This window comes from Silurus aristotelis (assembly GCF_946808225.1).
Source record: "Silurus aristotelis genome assembly, chromosome: 5".
Lineage (NCBI taxonomy): Eukaryota > Metazoa > Chordata > Actinopteri > Siluriformes > Siluridae > Silurus > Silurus aristotelis.
In genome coordinates this window covers 21,522,881-21,543,983 of record NC_139578.1, presented here as the reverse complement: position 1 = coordinate 21,543,983, position 21,103 = coordinate 21,522,881, and the positions used below count along the sequence as shown (strand labels likewise).

General features: G+C 38.7%; 2 protein-coding genes across 9 annotated transcripts in view; both read left to right on the top strand.

Annotated features, from left to right (window-relative positions):
* nhsl2 (NHS-like 2) overlaps positions 1-10,851 on the top strand; it is a 74,301-nt gene extending 63,450 nt beyond the window's left edge. For 5 of the 8 annotated variants that reach the window (XM_083540763.1, XM_083540762.1, XM_083540765.1 and 2 more), the window contains 6 exons: positions 1,483-1,625; positions 2,098-2,287; positions 4,255-4,383; positions 4,638-7,130; positions 7,307-7,439; positions 7,602-10,851. In XM_083540763.1, coding sequence (XP_083396889.1) covers positions 1,483-1,625; positions 2,098-2,287; positions 4,255-4,383; positions 4,638-7,130; positions 7,307-7,439; positions 7,602-7,917 — 3,404 coding nt within the window. In that variant the 3' untranslated portion in view covers positions 7,918-10,851. The remainder of the gene's footprint in view (positions 1-1,482; positions 1,626-2,097; positions 2,288-4,254; positions 4,384-4,637; positions 7,131-7,306; positions 7,440-7,601) is intronic. The other 3 variants (XM_083540764.1, XM_083540768.1, XM_083540769.1) reach the window with 1 other exon arrangement.
* A 3,940-nt stretch (positions 10,852-14,791) lies between these two features.
* The window catches only part of arhgap36 (Rho GTPase activating protein 36), a 43,353-nt gene continuing 37,041 nt past the window's right edge, over positions 14,792-21,103 (top strand). The window contains exon 1 of the mRNA XM_083541461.1: positions 14,792-15,295. Within this exon, the coding sequence (XP_083397587.1) occupies positions 15,206-15,295 (90 nt within the window). The 5' untranslated portion in view covers positions 14,792-15,205. The remainder of the gene's footprint in view (positions 15,296-21,103) is intronic.

Genomic DNA, 21,103 nt, shown 5'->3' with positions numbered 1-21,103 from the left:
ACAGACAGACACGAAAAAAGATGCACAGGTGCAGAGATGAAGACACACACACAGTTTAGTGTTTCCTCTGTTCGATTCTCTTTCACATCTCCTTTGAAGTGGTGTGCAAAGGTCTTCAAAGCCAAATCCTTGCTTTCACAGAGCGGCCTGTGTGAATTGGTGAGTTCCTGCTGTTTGGACCGTGTGCTTGTTAAATATAGAGAAAATGCTATTTCGATTTTTATTTTTTTTATCGTGTGTCAGTAGGTAACTATCAGTGCCATGATTGCCAGTTTTATTATCTCTCTTAACATTTGTGAACAAAGTTCAGAGTGATTAGGGTGTTTGGTGTCCATTCGAGATGGAATGTAAAGCGAGGGCAGGTGGCTGGGGCAGTTTTGGTCTTATTAGACAGCTGTTTGTGCACTTGTGAGGTACTGTACACACAGACACCCATTAATACTATTTCTGCTATAATGTGTTTTTTGAGGGATCTCAGATCTAGTTTCTTGAGTTCTGTTTGACAGTAGTTTGACATTGTTTGATTTTGGCTTTTATAATGTTCAGCCTGCGATCAAAGGAAATTTCGGATGTTCATTTTTAAAACCATGCCTTAGTCACATGACCTTTCCTTTGCACCACTCGTGTTCCTTATCCACTTTTTGAATGCATGCAGCAACAAGCTGCTCGTATCCTGAAGGTGGCAGAGTTTACAACTCCATAACTGTGAACTGAGATTCTGAGATAACAGCTACTCCAGAAATACTAATCTAGTTATAGGAATGAATCGAGTTCTTAATTCTTTTTTCTAATGGACTTTAGGGTTGGAACATTGGCAACTATTTGTAACAGTCTGTAAGAAATCTGCGTTTGGTAGATGCTTCTTTTATAGAGGTTTAGCAGATACTTACACGCATGTTTGCACCCCTAGCAATGTGTGTGTGTGTGTGTGTGTGTGTGTGTGTGTGTGTGTGTGTCTCAATGGAGTGGTAGGCTTTGGAATGGGGGCTTTTGTTGACTCAAAAGGTATTCCATTGTCTCAGAGCACCCATCATTGCTAGGCAACCTAACTCTGAGATTGCGGCATCCCTTTTCTGCTTTAAGGGATCAAGTTCACTGGTCACAATACTGTGGTTTTAGGGTAGGGGGAATAAGGGGAAAGTTGGATTTGAAAGAGAGTGTGTGTGTGTGCGTGTGTGTGTGTGTGTGTGTGTGTGTGTGTGTGTGTGTGTGTGTGTGTGTGTGTGCTGTGGCTGAGGGGTAGTAAGTGATTTAGGGTATTCTAATACCCACAGGGATGAGGTGGCTTAAGAAGACCTGTGAGTCGCTTGTGAATTTTTGCTCAATTAACTAAAATATTAATAATCCTTTTTATAGAAACCTCAGCGTGAACCTGACAGGAAGAGAAATATACAAAATGGCTACTTTCTATATTGCTGACTGCTTCTTCTTGAAGGAATGTCCTGCATGTGCTAATGCTAATCCTAGGCGGTTTGTGTGCAGACTTCGAGGAGCAGCTGTATGATAACAGAGTAACTGGGCAGACATTCCGGCACCCTTCGTCTCAGAGCTCAGAGGACACCTCCACTACCTTTAGCCGCTCGCCTTCCTCACTCAACAACAAAAAAACAGAGTTTGTCTTCCTGGTAATTATCTGCTTGTTTTCTTGCAGATGCAAATTTGATGTTGTGGAGTGTATCCTTTATTTTATATAATTTGTGAAAAGTTAACAGTAAACATGGGTAGGTGTGCCCCACAGACGGAATGTCTATATTTAAGGATTGTATGTATAAATTTAGGCATTCCACCACATTAAGTATTATCAATTATTCTTAAAAGCCAATGAGTCTTACAGAGTAAATTAAACTTTTTTGAAACAGATGATAGCAATTATCAGACGTACGACTGCAGAAGTTCTACTACTAAAACATGAAATCGAGAACCGTATATGTTTTCTTGTAAGGTGTTCCAAAACAGAGGGTCTCCTTCTCAGAGAGCATTACAAATAAAGGCTGTTTAGAAAGGAACACATTACTAAGAACATGTGTAATTAATGAGCTGTTACTTGCTTCATGATAATCTACTTTAGCTAATCCATTTTCCCATCTTTCTTCCCAGCCTGCAAATAAACAGGTGTGTGAGGATGAGACAACATCATTAGGAATCCGGGCTCAGGACCCGGCTGCTTGTGGCTCAGACCGCTCTCTCCTGGGCTGGAATTCTTCAGTGGGGCCCCCGGTTGCTGAAAAACCTCGCTGGCACCTGAGTCGACACTCCTCTGCACACCTCGTCCCTATCGATGTCACTGGTACGGACACTCAACATATTCTGCTCCTGCACTTTGCAGTGCAGTTCGATTTTATCAAAGAGAGGTTCTGATTTCTCTGGGTCACAGTTTGCTTTTGTCTGATATTAGCAATAGGTAATAACTATTTCCAGTGTCTATTATTGTTTCAATTAATGATCAATTTGATCATTGGTTTTTGCTTCTCAGATAAATAAAAGAAAGTTTTAATTTCACATTTTTAAGATTGCTATCATAATTAAACTGATGTCTGAACTGAGGTTCAGCCCAGGTCAGGCATTTTAGGATTTCCTACATGACATCATTTTCCTCATATTGTTTCCTTGCCACGTTTCCTTCTTGTATTTTTGTGTTAAACCTCAAATTACACTGACTGAGTAAAATAACTTGAACCACATGCCAAATCATCTCCTCATTTCCACTCATGGGTGCTGTGACATTGTTTATACCTCCCACATTTTTCAAGCTGTCACTGTGTTTTATTCAGATATTGACTCTTTATTTGGCATTCCACTAGCATCCGGTCTCTAGGTTCTCCTATATCATCCTTTCTATTCATATCTACTTTTAAGTTTTTACACTCTGTTTCTCTTTTGCTTCTTGTCGCCAGAATTTCTGTTCTCTGATTGTTCCAAGGGCTCTGATCTCTGGGCTCAGTGTAGTTGAGTAAGACTAGGTCTGTAAACTCTGTTAATGCCATGTTCAGGCAGCCTGGAGTCTAATTCACAAAGAGGTGCCATTCCACTCCCCATCCGTCTAAGAAAATGAACAGGTAGCTGTTGCCATGGCAACGCCCAGCTCTTCCCTCTTAGCTTGGTGAGGAGGAATGGAAAAGCTGCTCATACTAAAAGAAAGGGAGACAGTGACAGAGAGGGTGGTTGAGTGTAAAGAAGAAGGAGGGAGAGTTTTTTTTGCCCTCTTCTTTTTTCATTTTTATGAATGGCATAAACACTTGTTAGGAGAGAATGGAGCTTTTTTGGACGTTTTGTGAGAGAGCAGAGACAGTGGGTATGTGCACTGTAGCCATGGTTAAGGCTTAGGCTACTGATTGGAAGCTTATAAGTTCAAATGGCAGCACCATTAAGCTGCAACTGTAGTGTATTTGAGTATAGCCATTAATCTTCAACTGCCTGGTTGAATCTGTACAAGTTGTAAGTTACATGGATTAAAACATCAGACAAACGAGTAAATGCACATGCTCACAAGCGTACATCTGCTTAATTGGCTTAATTGTCAAATTATGTTAGTATGTTAGTAGCCATTGCAATAGTTTTGTTCCTTAGGCATTTGCCATTTTGTACAAGCTGTACACTTTATAAAGTTCAATCTATTTTCAACACTACACATTGATGATTCATCTTGTGTTGCATGAATCTTATTTTTAAAAAACATAGTCTTAATGCATTACTAGAAACTCTGCAATGGTACATTATAGTTAAATGGTTGTAAATGTACATATGTTTCGAAATACAAATCTGAGTAGGGCAGGGGCAGGTATAAAAAGTGTGCATTGTTGTTGTCCATGAATATTAGCTTTTTCTTCTAACCATTCACTCAGACACTGCACACTGTCTACATGTCTAGTGTCTTACTCCTACTGGGCACCAACAAGTCAAGAGTAATTCTTCATCTCATGCTGGCCATACTACTTTATAATGTGAACCAATTAAAACCTTTGAATATATATACAATATTTTTAGTTGACATTTCTAGAAGGTACATGTCTTGTATATTGTAGTTTTGTAGACTCGACTAAAACCTGTTATTTAAATTTAGACTAGTATTAGTGCAAAATCTTCAAAAGTGATTTAACACTGTGATCTGTTTAATCAGCTAGCCATTTTTATTTCAAGGCATAGTGTCATAGTGTCTCAGAAACCAACCATGTGATCGTTTATATATTTTACACACATATTTTGACAAAGGTCTGTCTCTCCGATTGAGAAGTGGTATCTCATGTCTTGCCTCAGGCCAGAGCTTTGATAAGCACGCCAGCGAACTCCAGGCCCCCTTTAGAACTGAAAAGGCGGTTAACCCAAAGACCATCCGCCGCCCAAGGAGTGTGATCGCAGGCCCTGATGTCACGCTGCACTGCCAAGGTGACCAATAGGAAGTTAGAAAGTTATGTTGGGAACTGAAAGCAAAAGGAAATAAACAAACAGAAAACAGAAAAACAGCCAGGTCAATAGGCTATGTGAGATTTCTTACTATGTATTCTATTTTGGCCTCAGTGGAAGGAATTATGGGTTTTCACACATTATTCAATATAGAAAATTGCATGCTTCTAGAATTATGGTAACAATGCTTGTGCTTTTTGTTTCTAAGTTCAGTCTGTTCTTTATATCTCCTTTAGGTGATGGCAAAATTCTTGCTGTTGATCTGATACAGGGTGCTTGTTCTCCTGACTCATCCCAACCAAGATCTCTGGAACCCACCACAGAGAATACAGGCGAGCAGCACATACCTTTACGGAAAACTCAGAGTGACAGAGAGCACAGTGTCCCCCCATCTCCCAAAGCCCCTAAAGGCATGATGGACCATGCCACTCTTATGTGCCCCAGCTCTTCTTGGAATGGCCCAAAGGGTTCCACTTTTTCTCCCTCCTGGAATGACTCCTACAGCTATGCCCTAACCCCAGACCATGCTGCCAAGCAGCCTTTGTCAAAACCTGGGAAATCTGACTCGGGTGGAGGTGGCCTTATATGCCCTTCTCAAACCAGCTCTACCATGTCCATAAGCTCTGTATCACACTCAAACTCCTTCACTTTCATCTCAGAACCTTCTGGGCACAGGACATATGCAGTCACACATGGAAATGCAATTAAAGGAAAAATTTATGAGACTGAGGAAGCAGCACCTAGTCCAGCAGCCGGTAATGGGTTTAACAAGTGTGGGCAAGAGAAGAAATCAACGCGAGCAAATGCTTTTAAATTCCGTGAACGCTCCCTTTCAACACCAACGGATTCTGGATCACTCTGCTCAACAGACAACATATGCTGCCCAGGAGAGACAGTACCTATAGTCAGAGAAGGGGAGAGCTATGCTTTGCTGTACCCTAGCAACAGCTCTGAGGATAACACCAGTACAGACAATGTGTCTGTAGCAACAGGGTCTGACTTCTTCCCAGTTAGTAGGCTAAGGTCACGATCAAGAAGTATCTCACTGAAGAAGCCCAAAAAAAAGCCACCTCCTCCAGTACGCAGTGTGTCCCTTGTAAAGAACTTGTCAGCAATTGGCGGGATGGGCTCACACCATGATGAAAGACATATTAGAGATGGTAGGCCTAAGAGCCTCTTCATTCCACGAGATCACAATTTCCAGAATTCATTCCAGCCTGAGTTCCTTATGGCTTCTAAACCAGATGAAGAGACACACAGCAGTTTGGAGACATCTCAGCCTCCTGACAGAGAAGCTGAGCTAGGCTTCCCCCCTCACTGGCAGCTCAGTGAGTGGAAGTCCAACAATGACCCATATCGTTCATTATCAGGCTCTAGCACTGCTACGGGTACAACAGTAATTGAATGTGTTAAAGTGCGTGAAAGCTCAGAATCCCTCAATTCACCATCAACCTCTCGTGCTACTTCCCCTTCCCCAGTTTCCATTGAAGCAGAAACTAAGGCCTCTCCATTCAAGCCTCCATGTCTTATGTCCCCCTCGAGTGGATACTCGAGTCAGTCTGAGACTCCCACCCCAACTATTACATACCCTGCCATCAGTGGACTGACCCCAACAGGGTGCAAGATGCGCCCAAAAATCCCAGAAAGAAAGTCCTCTCTTCCAGCAACCTCGCCAAAAGACAAATCCCAGTCTCGTCTTTCATTTGAGTTACCTGCGAATTCCCCAGTAGACTTGTCATCTGTCAAACCCAAACCTAAAGCAAGCCGGAGGCACTCAGACACATCTACCACCAACAAACCAGGAAAACCGTGTCAGTCATCACTGCCCATGGTTACCACAACAGATCTGCGAAACATAAGACTCCGCTCAGTAAGTCGCTCAGAACTTGAGGACAGTCCTGATGGATCCTCTGACATCATAGAAGAGGAACAAGGACGTGATATTAGTCCTCCTACCACCCTATATAGCTCTAAGCCACCCAAGCCACCAGTTGCAGTAAAGCCACCACTTCCCAAACGACCCATGAACTTGATGCTTAAGTCTCCCTCATCATCACCCCATGCTCAGGAATCTCCACCAGCCTCCCCAATAGACCGACCAATGCCTGTAGGCAATATTTACATGGTGGTCAGGAAGCCTAAACCTAAGAGGCCATCCCAATCATCAACCAGTCCATCTGCAGTTACACCTCAAGAGCATGTGCCTAGGAATCCACCTCCTCTACCTGAGCTTGACCTTGAACATGGGATACCAATTGAGGAGGATTTTATCTTTCCTAGCAGTCCAGAGAAAGAGGACATAGGCAAGAACCTTTGTGGTCAAAGTCCCATTTTCTGCATAGGTGAATTAGACAAGAAGAAACCCAAGGTACCCCCACCAGTACCAAAAAAGCCAAATGTTCTTCTTTTACCTTCCCCTACTGTGCAGGTACCAAGCAATGGCACTACAGAAAAGCAAAGCCTGCTACTGGAAAGTGGTTCTCAGTCACCTCTAGGCCCACCACCATCTGAAGCTGAGGAAGCTTCTTATAATGAAGATGATCAAGACATATCAACTTACCAAGAAATCCCAGGGGGTTGGCAGAGCAATGCACACCATGAACATCAAGGACACCTGGAAGGTCTTGGAAATGAAGAAAACAATGATGCACCAGAGGATGGTACCCCCAAGGATATTGGATCGATTAGAGATGTTGAGATAAAGGCATTCACTGCAGAAATAATGGCAGGTATGTTTGAGACATTTTCTAAAACCTGTGCTGTAATTTAGGTAGCAATAGCAATTAATAATAATTGCAAACAAATATAATTCAAAGTATAAAATGGTTATTATAGAACTTATAAGTGTAACTTAAGATACACTAAAGACTAAAGTAAATGTTTATTTGTAAAAATGTGCTTACAGAAGCTCCACTTGAGGAAAACAGTTCCATTAAAGACAAGACAGAACTGCACATCACTGAAGAAACAGATGATGATGTGCTTGTAAACACACCTACCACCCATACAACTGAAGACCTTTTTACCATCATACACAGGTCTTACAAACATTGATTAATTATAGCTATTGCCAATTAATTGATCAACTGCAATTACAAGGGATATAAAAATCAAAACTGATATACAGTATTAACACAACAAACTCTGTGCATGCTTACTTCACCAAATGCACGATATAACAATAGATTTTTCTTACACAGATCTAAGCGGAAAGTCCTTGGCCGTAAAGAGCAAGCATTTGGCAGTCGTCAGAGCCTTGTGTCACCTGTGAAAAGTAGCAGCAGTGACATTCGAACTTTGACACTGGGAAGCACTCCAAGGTCAAATTCTCGGAATGAAAACTTCATGGCACTTCTTCAGAAGAAGGGCAGCAAGTCAAGCAGTGGAACACGGGTCTCTGCCATGGAACTGCTGAAAAGCACAAACCCTTTGGCTCGCCGTGTCACTGAGTTTTCTCAGTCAGATCTGGATGCTGCTGGGACTGACCCATCTAAAACAGCTCTACCAGACCAGTGATTGAACTTGTAGAGATCCGAATGTAATGGCTCTTAGTGCATCACTGCACATCTAAATGGTTTTACTTCCCGGGATCTTGGACTGTCTGAAGTAAGGTGCTTTTGAGTTTTTCAACCCTGGGTCTCTCCTTTTTGTCAAGTGGCGGTGGAGTGCTGTCCATATCAAAAGGGATGGAACAAATTGTTTATATGAGGTTCTGAAATAGTTTGGTTAGCATTGGAAATATAGGCTCACCAGCCTTTGTATGTAGACAAATTTGCCAATGCCCACATTTAAAGTGCAGAATTATTGCAAGTCTAAGAAAGATGATATTTCTTTTGTGATTAGCTTGAAGTTCATAAAACAAATGCGAAAACGCATAATTGTCCTAGTCAGAAAGAGAAATACGGATGATCTGCTATGGAGACCCCTAATGGGAGCAGCTGAAAGAAGAAGTCGTCCTAGTCAGAAAGAGAAACATTCCATAAAGAAAATGTAAAACAAATTCCCTTACAAAGCACTTTTATTACTAAAGTAGTTTACAGTAGATTTATTCGTCATTTTTGTTTGTTTATATTCATACATAAAAATATAAAGGGTCCTGTTTAACCTTCTGGGGTTGAATTAACCCAGAATAAAACCGAATATCCGATATTTAAATATAGATTAAAGATTTTTGTGGCTTTCCTTAAAACTGCCTTTTTTTTGGCATGTTTACAACAAACAGGGACTAAAGTCACAAAATAGACAACCTTCATGCAATATTCTTTCTAAATTATAGATCTTCCCTTACTGCCAGTAGTGGTGCACAATGGGTAGTAGTGTTGTGTATGTGTAGTACATACAGTACACACAGTGAAAAACCAAAACCACCACAGAGCAGATTATGAGAACGGTACCAAATGAAAGCAAATATAAGCTGGACACAAAGAAAAGAATTATCAATGACTGTAGACAGAAGCTTTCAAATCCTCCTACTCGGGTCTTTGATCCTGGTTGTCTAATATGGAGAACCTTTCAGGGGTTTCTTGTTCTGGTTATCAAAGTAACCAAGAAAAATAGTTGTTAAGGACTACAAATGGTAAAGAAGAACTTCTTAAGGTCACCTCCATATCTTTTTACCCAGATATTTGGGAGATATGGTGCTGCAGCATATTATAATCACCACCTGCCCAAAAAAGCTGCAGCTACAATGTGTTCCTAAAAATTTTATCTTTGTCCACATTGTAATTCTCACTTATTATATGACCATTTCATACTATGCATCAAGGCTGGATGTGCTGCTTCTCTGTCACTAATGGCAAATTAGCAGTGAATGCCTATTAATATCAGGAAGAGGGAACAAAGCTCAACAGTTTAGTTTTCTGAGGGTTTTTTTTTTTTTTGTATAGTCACCACCCATGTCACTGCTGAAAAGGACATTTATTTCTAACTCATAGACAAAAACTATCATGAGAATTTGAGGTCTGCGTAGGTCTCAAAATCAGGTTTGTCTATCAGATTGGATCGGTTTGGAGACAAAAAGACAGAAAATTTGGTGTGCAGAGAATTTCCCATAAAGACTACTTGCTCCTTCCCATTCCCTCAAAATATTTTCTCCCACATGTGATTGTGCTGCTCTGGCTCACAATCAGAATCATTAAACCTGGTGCTATTGAGCCAGAGCACCCTCTGCAGTCCAGGAGGGGAAGCACACCTGGTGAGAAATCTGTTCCGGCACTGAGGATAAAAAAAAAGTTAATTATATCAGGCCGTCAGGTATCCTGAAAGCATCAAAATATATCAAAGAATATAAAGTATTACATTAAAATAGTGAGTGAAGCTTGTTTTCAGTATTTAGTGAATGAAAAAAGACAACCAGTGTTTGTTTGCCTTGTACTCTGGCGTCAAGCCTGTGTTTTTAAATGCCTTGGTAATGCACTTCTGTAGAAATATCCACAGTTTCTTTTAGTCTTTTTATGAATACTACTCTAACGGTCATCATTACTCTTGTGCACTCTGTGCTGCATCCATTCTTAGTTGAAATTAGCATAAAAAATTCCAGAGGACGGTGGAGAGGGAGAGAGAAAGTCAAAATGTCTGGATATACAATGAGTGAAGTATGTAAGAGGAAGAAAACAGAATGTTAGAAGCCATATGTTAAGTCACTGGGAGTTTTCACATACATCTAGTGACAACTTAGACTGTACATTCTGTCACATAGACCAAAAGATACAGTGACCTAAAGCATAAGACATTTCTTTATGTGACAAACTATCATTAAAACATATACTTGCTTCTGTATTCTTCCTCCTTTCTCCCTCCATCTTGGCCTCTTTCCCATTCTCCTAATGACTCTCACAGGAGCTTAGGTTTGTACACAGAGGAGAGATGAATTTCAAATATGCCCCGACAAAATCAAAGCACAGTAAACTTTGAGAAATTCAGACCCTAGAGGGTTTAGTTTTTTAAAGCATTGTGCTTAGGATCAGCAACTATTGGACAATTGTTTAAAGAGACTCTGGGGATTTATTTTAAAACATTTTTGTGAATCAATTTAAGTCAGAAGTCGTCCCCTTCTAAGCTTAGAAACTTTCAGCCAGTGCCAAATTTGAAAACATACACTGTATATAAAATGTAATTCTAAGATAAAATTTAGTCAAAATTTATCATAAAGATTACTATATCAGAGAATTATAAAGACTATAAAAGATCACCTTAGATTTTGCTGACTCTATGAAAAAGCTTTAATTGCCCATTGTCCTTGGGACATAAACAGTTGGCTGGGAAAGAAAGAAAGTACCTGGAATTATATTTTTGTTATTTTATCATTGTAAAAAGACGTATATAAAAAAATCTGAATATTATGAGCCTCCCTCTCCAGCAGTAAGGATATGTAGCTGTGAGCTCTTCAAGCAGCTATGTCTTGCCTATGTGATAAAAAGTTACATAAATAAATTATTTTTCTTGCTTAAACAATCTGTTGGAGTTTTCATTTTTAGTTAATGGTATTGAGCTATTGAAAAATAATGTACATACAGGGTAAAGCATTATTTACAATGAATTCAAATAAAAAAATATTTTTGAGATTTGTATTAATATACAGTACTGTGCACAGGTTTCAGGCAGTAATGAAAAAATGCTGTAAAGTAAGAACGCTTTCTAAAATAATAGTGTTAATAACTTAATAATTAACAACATGGAAAGTGAATGAACAGTAGAGAAATCTAAATGAAATCAATATTTGGTGTGACTATCTTTGTACACTTGACAAGTCAGGAGCTGAGTCAGGTTTATGATTAACCAGTTATACCAAGCAGGTATAAAAAATTTTATATGTAGGTTTAAATACGTTCATGAACTGGACCAGAAACAGCTGTGGATGAGACTTAAAACTGGGTGAGGAACAGCCATACTCTGATATGAAGGTGAGGTTGTGGAAGACAGATTCATTGCAAGACACAGAACAGACCACAGAAGTGAAGGTTATTTCTTTAGCGCTTTTCACAACAGACATTGTCTCAAAGCAGCTTTACAGAATTTTAAGAGTTACGGTGAACAGTGTGCATTTATCCCCGATTAGCAGCCATGGCGACTGTGGCAAGTAAAAACTCCCTAGGATGTTTTGAGGAAGAAACCTTGAGAGGAACCAGACTCAAAAGGGAACCCATCTTCATTTAAGTGACATCAAGAGTGTGATTATAAATCTTTAAACAGTACAGAACACTGGAGATTGAGAACTAACATGAGCACTGGAATGTAAGCGTATGAGTAATGTTCTTTCTACAGTCTTTTACAGTCATTTGTGGTTATACAACTAGGAGCTACTGAGCAACTCATAAAATAACTCAACATTTGTGATCATCATAGATCCAACACCAGCTTCTTTATGCCAGAGCCTTTAAACACTCAACGAGGTCCAATGTCAAAACTCCACACATGAAGTGGGATCCAATTGGCACTGGTACTTTTCGAGATGGTTCGGGATGTTTGCGAGTTCGGCATCTACTTTTTTAAAGGTTTACAATCTTCATAAAGTGGTATGTGACTGGGGCTGGAGCAACCTAAGGATGCCTCGGGATGGGTAGCGAAAGAAAAGCAGTGGAGGAATTAGCATAGTTACTGTTCATGATATTAACAGCACAAGTTGATAATGTGCATTTAATTAGATGTAATGGAGCACAAGCTTATGATATGTGAAGTGTGTTATGTGTAGGCTTTGCTAAAAAAATACTTTTTCAATCTGCACTTAATCTAGGAGAGTGTGTCTGAGCCCCAAACACTGTCAGGAAAACTATTCCAAAGTTTAGGAGCTAAATGTGAGAATGTTCTACCACCTTTAGTGGACTTTGCTATTCTAGGAACTACTAGAAGTCCCGGGTTTTGAGATCTCAGTGAGCGTGATGGATTGTAATGTGTTAGAAGACTAGAAAGATAATTGGGAGCCAAACCATTTAGTGTTTTGTAAGTAAGTAGCAGTAGTTTGTAGATGATTCGAAACTTAACAGGTAGCTGGTAAAGGGACGATAAGATTGGGGTTATATGATCATATTTTCTTGACCTTGTGTGAACTCTGGCTGCTGCATTCTGGACAAACTGTAGCTTGTTTATCAATGATGCGGGACAACCACCTGGTAGTGCATTACAATAGTCCAGTCTGGAGGTCATGAATGCATGGACGAGCTTCTCTCCATCAGATATAGACAGCATGTTTCTTAGAACAGCAACAAGACACAATGTGGTGCAGAGTGCATCAGCAAGGGTTTTCCAAGGCAAAGATTTCAAAATAGACAGGTTTATTTTGAAAGAGCATTGAATCAGGCAATGTTGAGGATTGTAGGTGTAGTTATCTGCTAAGAAAACAGAATATATGTATAAAAGACACATCATGGTTACTTCCCTTCAGCATAGGAAGATTTTCAGCAGTGTCATCAGCAAAGAATGGGGTAGGTACACCCATTTACTATTTGGAAAAGTCAGCCAGAAGTGGGTTTCCCGAAAAGCTATACCTCTGACATGTATGGCTCACGACGCAACTACAGTATGAACGAAAATTTTGGAACTGGTGTGCAGGGTGCAAATGGCAGCAGGTACTCTGTACTGATGAGTCAAAATCTGAAATATTTGGCTGTAGCAAAAAACAAGTTGTTTGTCGAAGGACTGGATTAGGAAGAACTGTAAGAAGGATTTATAGTAATAAGTGTCTGCAGGCCACCTTGAAGCATGGTGGAGGTTTCTTGCAAGTTTGAAGCTGCATTTCTGCAAAAATATTTGGCGACTAGGTCAGGATTAATGGAGTCCTCTATGCTGAGAAATACTGGCAGATATTTATTTATCATGGAGTACCATCAGGCATCTGATTGTCCCCAAATTTATTCTGCAGCAGGACAACAACCCCAAATATACAGCCAATGTCATTAAGAACTATTATCAGTAGAGAAGAACAAGGGTCTTGAAATAAATAGTTTTTGCCCTGAAAGAGTACTTTTTTTTTTACTCTGTTTGGGATTACATGAAAAGGCAGCCTATATTTGCAGAAGATCTCTGGTTAGTTCTCCAAGATGTTTGGAACAACCTACCTGCCTAGTTTCTCCAAAAATGTACCTAGAAGTGCATGCTGTTCTACATCAACATCCTGTTTTGTGGATTTGATTTAATTTGGATTTCTCTTCTGCTGATTTACTTCCTATTTTGCTAATTGCAAAAAATTAACTATTAGCACTTTTATTTCTGAATGCATTCTAACTTTACAGCAACTGCCTAACACCTTTGCACAGTACTGTGTGTATGCGTGCGTGCGTGCGTGTGTTTGTGTGTGTGTGTGCACTTTGCCATTTCTTCATTCAGAACACTAAAGAATGGAAAATTATTTGTTTACCTCATTATGTAATGGGTCCTTGACCAAAATGTTACACATTGCCCTCTTGTGGACATCTTATTGGGTCCAAGTATCAGAAAAACAAAAGCAAAAAACAGTACCTTTTGTAAAATAAAATGTAATAATAATAATAATAATTAATAATAATAATAATAATAATAATAATATAAGGGAAAGTTTACATTATAGGTTACATTTAGATCTTGGGGCAGGCATAGCAATAATTAGTTGCCTGTCCCCAGAAGGATGTTTGTGTGTATGTGTGTGTGTGTGTGTGTATGTGTGTGTGTGTGTGTGTGTGTGTGTGTGTGTGTGTGTGTGTGTGTGTGTGTGTGTGTGTGTTTGTGTGTGTGTGTGTGTGTGTGTGTGTAGGATATGGTTGCATACATGTGGGCTGAATATACTTTAGAATATCACCATGAGCACAAAACAATCTGCAGAATCTCTGCTAAGAATGAAGCACAGATGCATGGCCAAATGCCGAAATGTGACAAGCATGATTAAACTCTTAAACTCCTAGGATGTTTCAGTGTAGCCAGACATGATCACTGTCATTAATGTCATTATTACACACATTTGGAGATTCATAGTAATTGATGAAATACTGAATAAAAAAATTAATAACTAAATAAACAGGACAGTTTAAGAGTTAAAGCAGACAGATGCATTTTGAAACCCATACTAAAGACTCAGCACAAAGTTATGCTGAGCATCACCTGGTTGTGTTTATTTCAATATATCACATCATATGTTGAGCAAACACACTGCATATTTGTAACTACGTAACTGTTGATACGTTTATTTCTGAACAAGTTAGAGCCCATAGCTCATGCACAATTCTACAAAGATAAGATGAAAGAAAATTAAGTTATCCTGAAGTTACTAGCACTCGAATCTGTGTTTTCAGCTTCCTTTGTAACCTTAGAGCCGCCTGTGTTATGCTTTGGAAAGGGGAGGGAATGGAGAGAGAATCCCTGGTTGGTCCATGTGCTGACTTCTGCTTCAGAGCAAGCTGAGCCCTGTGCCATCAGTTGAGCGTTTCCTGTTTCTGACAAGCACAGTGCACTGCTGCACGTTAGAGGCCCATATTTTATCAAAGTGGAACACACACACACACACACACACACACACACACACACACACACACACACACACACACACACACACACACACACACACACACACACACACACACACACACACACACACACACACACAGAGCGCCCTGCAGAGGAAAGCCTGCTATCACTTTACAGATACACAGCCACTCGGAGAGGATGTTCTGATGGACTTGTAGTCTTCGATAGACACTAGGTCAGGCATGTCTGTGGTCACTGGGTCTTTCCTCGCACCGGATGTCTGACACTTCTAGGTGGTGGGCACAAAAGCAAAAAAAGTGGATCTTCATCTGTGGTTTAAATGTTTAATAGCAGTTTTTGCTGCTGAAGTGCTATGGTTTTATTTTTGGGATCTCATGGAGCTTCATCTACAGTGATGCAGCCTGAGGAGCCTGTGCGTCAGGAACTGCAGTTTTATTATGTGGTGAGTTTTGATGCACTACACAGTGGGGTAATGACATTTCACTATAAATAACATTCAGACTTTATCGTCTTTATCAATCCTGCCTGGGCAAGCCTGGGTTTTAGTAGGACCATACAGTATTATACTTAATTTACTGTGATTGAAAGCTGCTCATTAATCATACATTCTTTAGATAAAATTAAGATTTTAAATGATAGACTGATTTTTATGTTTGACATAAAAATAACAGAAGGGGTTTGCTGGTTCTTTTTTTATTATTATGTGAGATTTATTGTTCTATGAGCATTTGTTAAGAAATGTGTGACATATATATTCAACAACTGCACCTTAGAGTTAATAACTGTGGCACATGACTCATCATGTAGTAGCTGTTTTTTGAGTAAGGTTCATTATAAACTCCTTAAGCTTTAACGTCACTACTAACAGAGTGGACGCACTTTATAGATAAAAGATAAATCAACCTTTTATTTGTGTCATTCAAGTGCTTTCTGGAACTGAACTTCAGCAGCCGATTTTATGATATAAGGAGTTGACAAACAAATGGAATTTCTAATCATTGATGACTGTTACTAAATCATGGTGGGACCTACAGTTATTTGTGATTGAATTAATATGAGTCACCAGTTCTGTGTTTTGTACGGTTATTGGATTTTTAAAATGAGTTCGATTAGAATTAATGAGAAAAAAACAAGAACACAGCTGTAAATTGTCAAGCATCCTGGCATGAATACCTAGCCTGCTCCAGTCCCGTCATATACATACCTTTTACCGTCATCTATAGCCCACTCTGTTTAAAAAGACTCATAAGACACCTCTCAGACTCCTAAGATAGAAATAAAACAATAAGAATAACTGATTCACCTGGAGTTGAAGTGATTGTGAGAGGTGGACGTTGTTCAAACATCTGGTTCAGGAAGATATTGCTCAACACTTTGGACAAAACACAATATAATTAAGACCACATGTCACAGGGGAAAGTAATCCTGCTCTCTTATTCACTGCCATTAAGTTTATTTGTGGCTGTTCTTTTTTACTCCAAAACACCTTTTTGCATTACCAGGTGTAAAGTCTGTGCTGTTTGTATAAATAACATTTTGTTCATTGTACTGTTTTGTTCTCAATAATTCATGATCCTGCTGCTTCCTCTGAACCTTCAATTGAGCACAAACAGTTTATGTAAGAAACGAAAACTGCTAAAAAAATGATACAAATCACATAAGGAGCGGTTCAAGGTCTGAACTGCTGTGGCTGTTTGGTGTGTACAAAGCTCATGACTATACACTATTCAAATCACCAATATAGCTTATTCTTAAATAAATATCTTTCCCCCTTAAATTTATTGCATGACGAATGCAAAGCCTTGAAATATGGGTGGAAATGTGCTGTGTTCATGCTCTTTTCACTGTGTGTTTTATGGCACTGTCACTGCACAAGCCATAGCAGGATCACATGTGGAAAACTGAACTTGTGGAAATTTTACATGTGTTTAACATAAATCTGTTCACATGCAAAATAAAAATAAAAATGTACATATATTTTACCTGAAAAATATCACAGAGGAAAATTCTGAAATGAGGTTTTACACCTGGTAAGGGCACTTGGGTGAAAAGCTGCAAAGTAAACGACCTGTCTGTTACTACTTATTTGTGGGAGCTGAAGACCCTTTCTGGATGTCCCATTTAATCGCTTAGATTACAAAGTAATGTTTTTTTTTCACTTATAGATACAACAGCATCGTAAAAATGTGTTTCCAATTAAAACAAGCAAATGATTCCCTACAAAACAATATATTACAGCTATGAAATTGTATGTAAGGAGAAGAGAAGGTTTGCAATGCACTTTTATAGTAAAGTGTTCAACAACAGGGTGGTGTGAGACACACTGAAGTTTTATTGCTCGTATACCACATCGTGATTATGTTTATTATTAAAGTAAAAAAAGAGTTCATTACTTTTTATCCATTTATAGTTATGTTTAATGTTGTGTAACATCTGCAAGACAAGCTATTGTGTTTTATTATTTATGGAACCTTGTAGCTGCTTTAAACGGGCATTCCCTCGCCAGCCTATTTTCTTTCTCAAAGTGAATAGGTCAACAAAAATACGATTTTTCATGTTACTGAGAAACAGAAAAGCCATCCATACTCTCTCATGGCTGATTACTTACTGACTGTTACGAAACCATTTAATACTCTTTTGAAAAATTTTAAATATCTCCTTATAAAAAAATGTCACCATATTAGTGATTACAAGTTCAAGTTCAAAATAATTTGTATAGCGCTTTTTACAATGGAAATTGACTCAAAGCAGCTTTACAGAACTTGTGAATTAAAGCAAATTATGTGTATTTATTCCTGATGAGCAGCCTGGGGTGACTTTGGCAAGGAAAAAGTCCCTAGATGAATGAGGAAGAAACCTTGAGAGGAACCATACTCATTTGGGTGATATCAAAGGTGTGATTATAAATCTTAAAAGAGTGAGAACCACAGTGTGTGTGATTATGAGTAATGTCCTCTCTACAGTCTTATACAGACAGTTGGCATTGTGGAACCAGGAGCTACTGAGCAACTCAAAAAATAGCTCAACATTTGAGATCATCATAGCTCCAACACCAACTCCTCCATGCCATAGCCTTTAAAAATTTGAAGAGATCCTATGCCAAACTCCACATGAGGTGGGATTTAAATAGCACTGGTATGCCCCTAGATGGTTTGGGAAGTTTGTGGGGTTGGCTTCTACTTCTTTAAGGGTCCATAATCTTCATGAGGTGGGACACAACTGGAACTGGTGCAACCTCGGGATGCCTCAGGATGGGTAGAGAACGAAATCAAGTGGACAGGAATTAGTGTAGCTGCTGTTTATAATATTAACAAGCACAAATTGATAATGTGCATTTGATCAGATGTACTGGAGCACAAGGTTATGATTTGTGATGTGTGTTATGTGTAGGATTCGTTAAAAAGATTTTAATGTGCGCTTAAACTGGGAAAGTGTGTCTAAGTTCCGAGCACTGTCAGGAAGGATATTCCAAAGTTTAGGAGCTAAATGTAAAAATTTGCTCCGCCTTTAGTGGACTTTGCTATTCTAGAAACTAGTAGAAGTCCAGATTTTTTGAGATCTCAAATAGCGTGACGGATCGTGGGGTGTTAGAAGACTGAATAGATACATGGGAGCCAAACCATTTAGGGCTTTGTAGGTAACTTGCAATAGTTTGTAGCTGATTGTAAACTTAACAGGTCGTCAGTGTAGGGATGATAAAATTGGGATTATATGGTCATATTTTCTTGACCTTGTGAAAACTCTGGCTGCTGCATTCTGGACTAACTGTAGCTTGTTTAATAATGATGCAGGACAACCATATAGTAATGCATTACAATAGTCCAGTCTGGAGGTCATAAATGCATGGATGAGCTTCTCTGCATCAGATATAGACGGCATGTTTCTTTGCTTAGCAATATTTCTAAGGTAGAAGAAGGCTGTTTTTGTAATATAGGCGATATGTTTTTTAAAAATTTGCTGTTTAAAATAATTCCCAGGTCTTTTATTGTTAAACTAGTAGTTACTGTACATCCTTCTAAATGCAAGTTGAAATGCTGGAGCTTCTGTGTACTGGTTTTTGGGCCCATGAGCTAAATCTCTGTCTTATCAGAATTTAACAATAGTAAGTTATGCATAATCCAATCTTTTAATTCTTTACAACACTCAGTTAACCAGGTCATTTTAGATGTTTCGTCTGTTTTTGATGAGATATATAGTTGGGTATCATCAGAATAACAGTGGAAGCTAATCTAATACCTTCAAATAATATTTGACAAAAGAAGCATGCATATTATGAAAAGCAGGGGTTCTAGATCTGAACCTTGTGGCACCCCATAATTAATTGCATTATCCTGAATAGTTCTCCATTTAAATCTACAAAATGTTAATGATCAGACAGGTAGGATTTAAACCAGCTTAATGCCTGTCCATGAATGTGGATGTAATTCTGTAAGTGATTCAGGAGAAAGTCATGATCTATATGGAGGAAAGCGGCACTAAGATCTAGTGAAACCAACAGAGAGAAGTAGCCTTGGTCTAAAGTTAAGAACAGGTCATAAGTGATTTTAACTAGAGTAGATTCTGTGCAATGATGGGGCCTGAAACCTGACTAAAACTATTAAAAGATATTGTTTTCTCGTAAGAAGAAATATAACTAGACAGACACAATCTTTTCTAAAATCTTTGACATAAACGGAAGCTTTGAAATGGGTCTGTAATTTGGATCCAAATTAGGTTTCTTAATGAGTGGCTTAATAACTGCCAACTTGAGGGGTTCATGGACGTGACCTAAAGATAGCGAGGTGTTAATAATATTCAGAGGAGGCTCACCAGCTGTATATAACACTTCTTTCAGTAGTTTGGTTGAAATAAGATCAAACAGATATGTTGTTAATTTGGCTTTGGTAATTATATCGTACAGCTCTTCCTGTCCTTTACATGTAAAACATTGTAATTGTAATTGTGGCGTTTTAGCTGAGACTGAATCACAAGATGCTGTCTTGACACTATTGTGTTAACTTAAAATATTTTCAGTGAAGAAATTCATAAAGTCCTCACTACTAAACTGAGATGGAATACTTTTTTCAGATATCTGATTTATAGTTAGTTTAGCTACTGTACTAAAAAGGAACCTGGGATTTAATTAGTTGTTTTCTATGAGTTTGCTCAGGTGCTCGGTCCGAGCAGCATTTAGCGCCTGTCTGTAGCTGATCATACTGTCTTTATACGCAATTCTAAAAACCTCCAATTTAGTTTTCCTCCATTTTCTTTACAAATTACGGACGCCTTTCTTCGGGGCATGAGTATGACTATTATACCATGGTGCAGGTGTTTTTCTCTAACCTTTTTTAATTAGATAGGGCAATGGTGCCTAATGTGCTAGTAAGGATAGAGTTCTTAGTAGTATGTTGTTAGTCATTTTGTCAGGATCATTTGCATTTAGGGGTTTAGTGAGAACTTGAGACAGATCAGGCAGGATACTTATGAATCTGTCCTTAGTGGTCAAAACAATAGTCCTACCAAGTCGATAACATGGTGAAAAATGGCTAGTCTGCTCTACTGGTAGTGTGTACAATATCAGGTAATGGTCTGTGATGTCATCACTCGGAGGTAAAATATCTATATCAGCGATGATATTATTAAGTAGGGTGTGATTAAAACAATGAGTCAATTTAGTGATGTTTTGTTTAACCCCAAAAGAGTTTAGTAAGCCCACAAATGATACTCCTAGGGCCTCATTTGCATCATCTATGTATATATAAAAATTTCCTACAAGCAGCACTTTATCAAAATTGACCAAGAGTTCTGAAAGAAAATGAGCAAACGCTGGAAGAAAATCAATTACACATCAATTACACACTTGTATGTGTTTTTTTCTGTTTGCCATTAGGGTTAGATTTTTGGAGCATTCATTATACAATCTGAATCTAATAACAAACATACTGTTAGAGGTGCGCTTCTAGAAAATTGCTTCTGAAAATCAGATTTTGCACTTCTGTTGTATACAAAGTTTCACCAAGACTATTTTCTGCCTTTGAACTCCCACAATGGCACGAATGATATCTCACATGCCTAAAACAGGACAATTTTCATTAGCATCAATACAGGTTAAAATATCTAAAGATTTATTTTGATAATTTTCAACCAACTAGTCAGGCTTATTTACAGTTTTGGGAAGATAAAGCTCTTCGGCTTACTGTCAGATACAACTTTAATTATGATTTTTATTAGAACTAATACAAACACTTCATAAAAGCGGATTTTTCTTCTT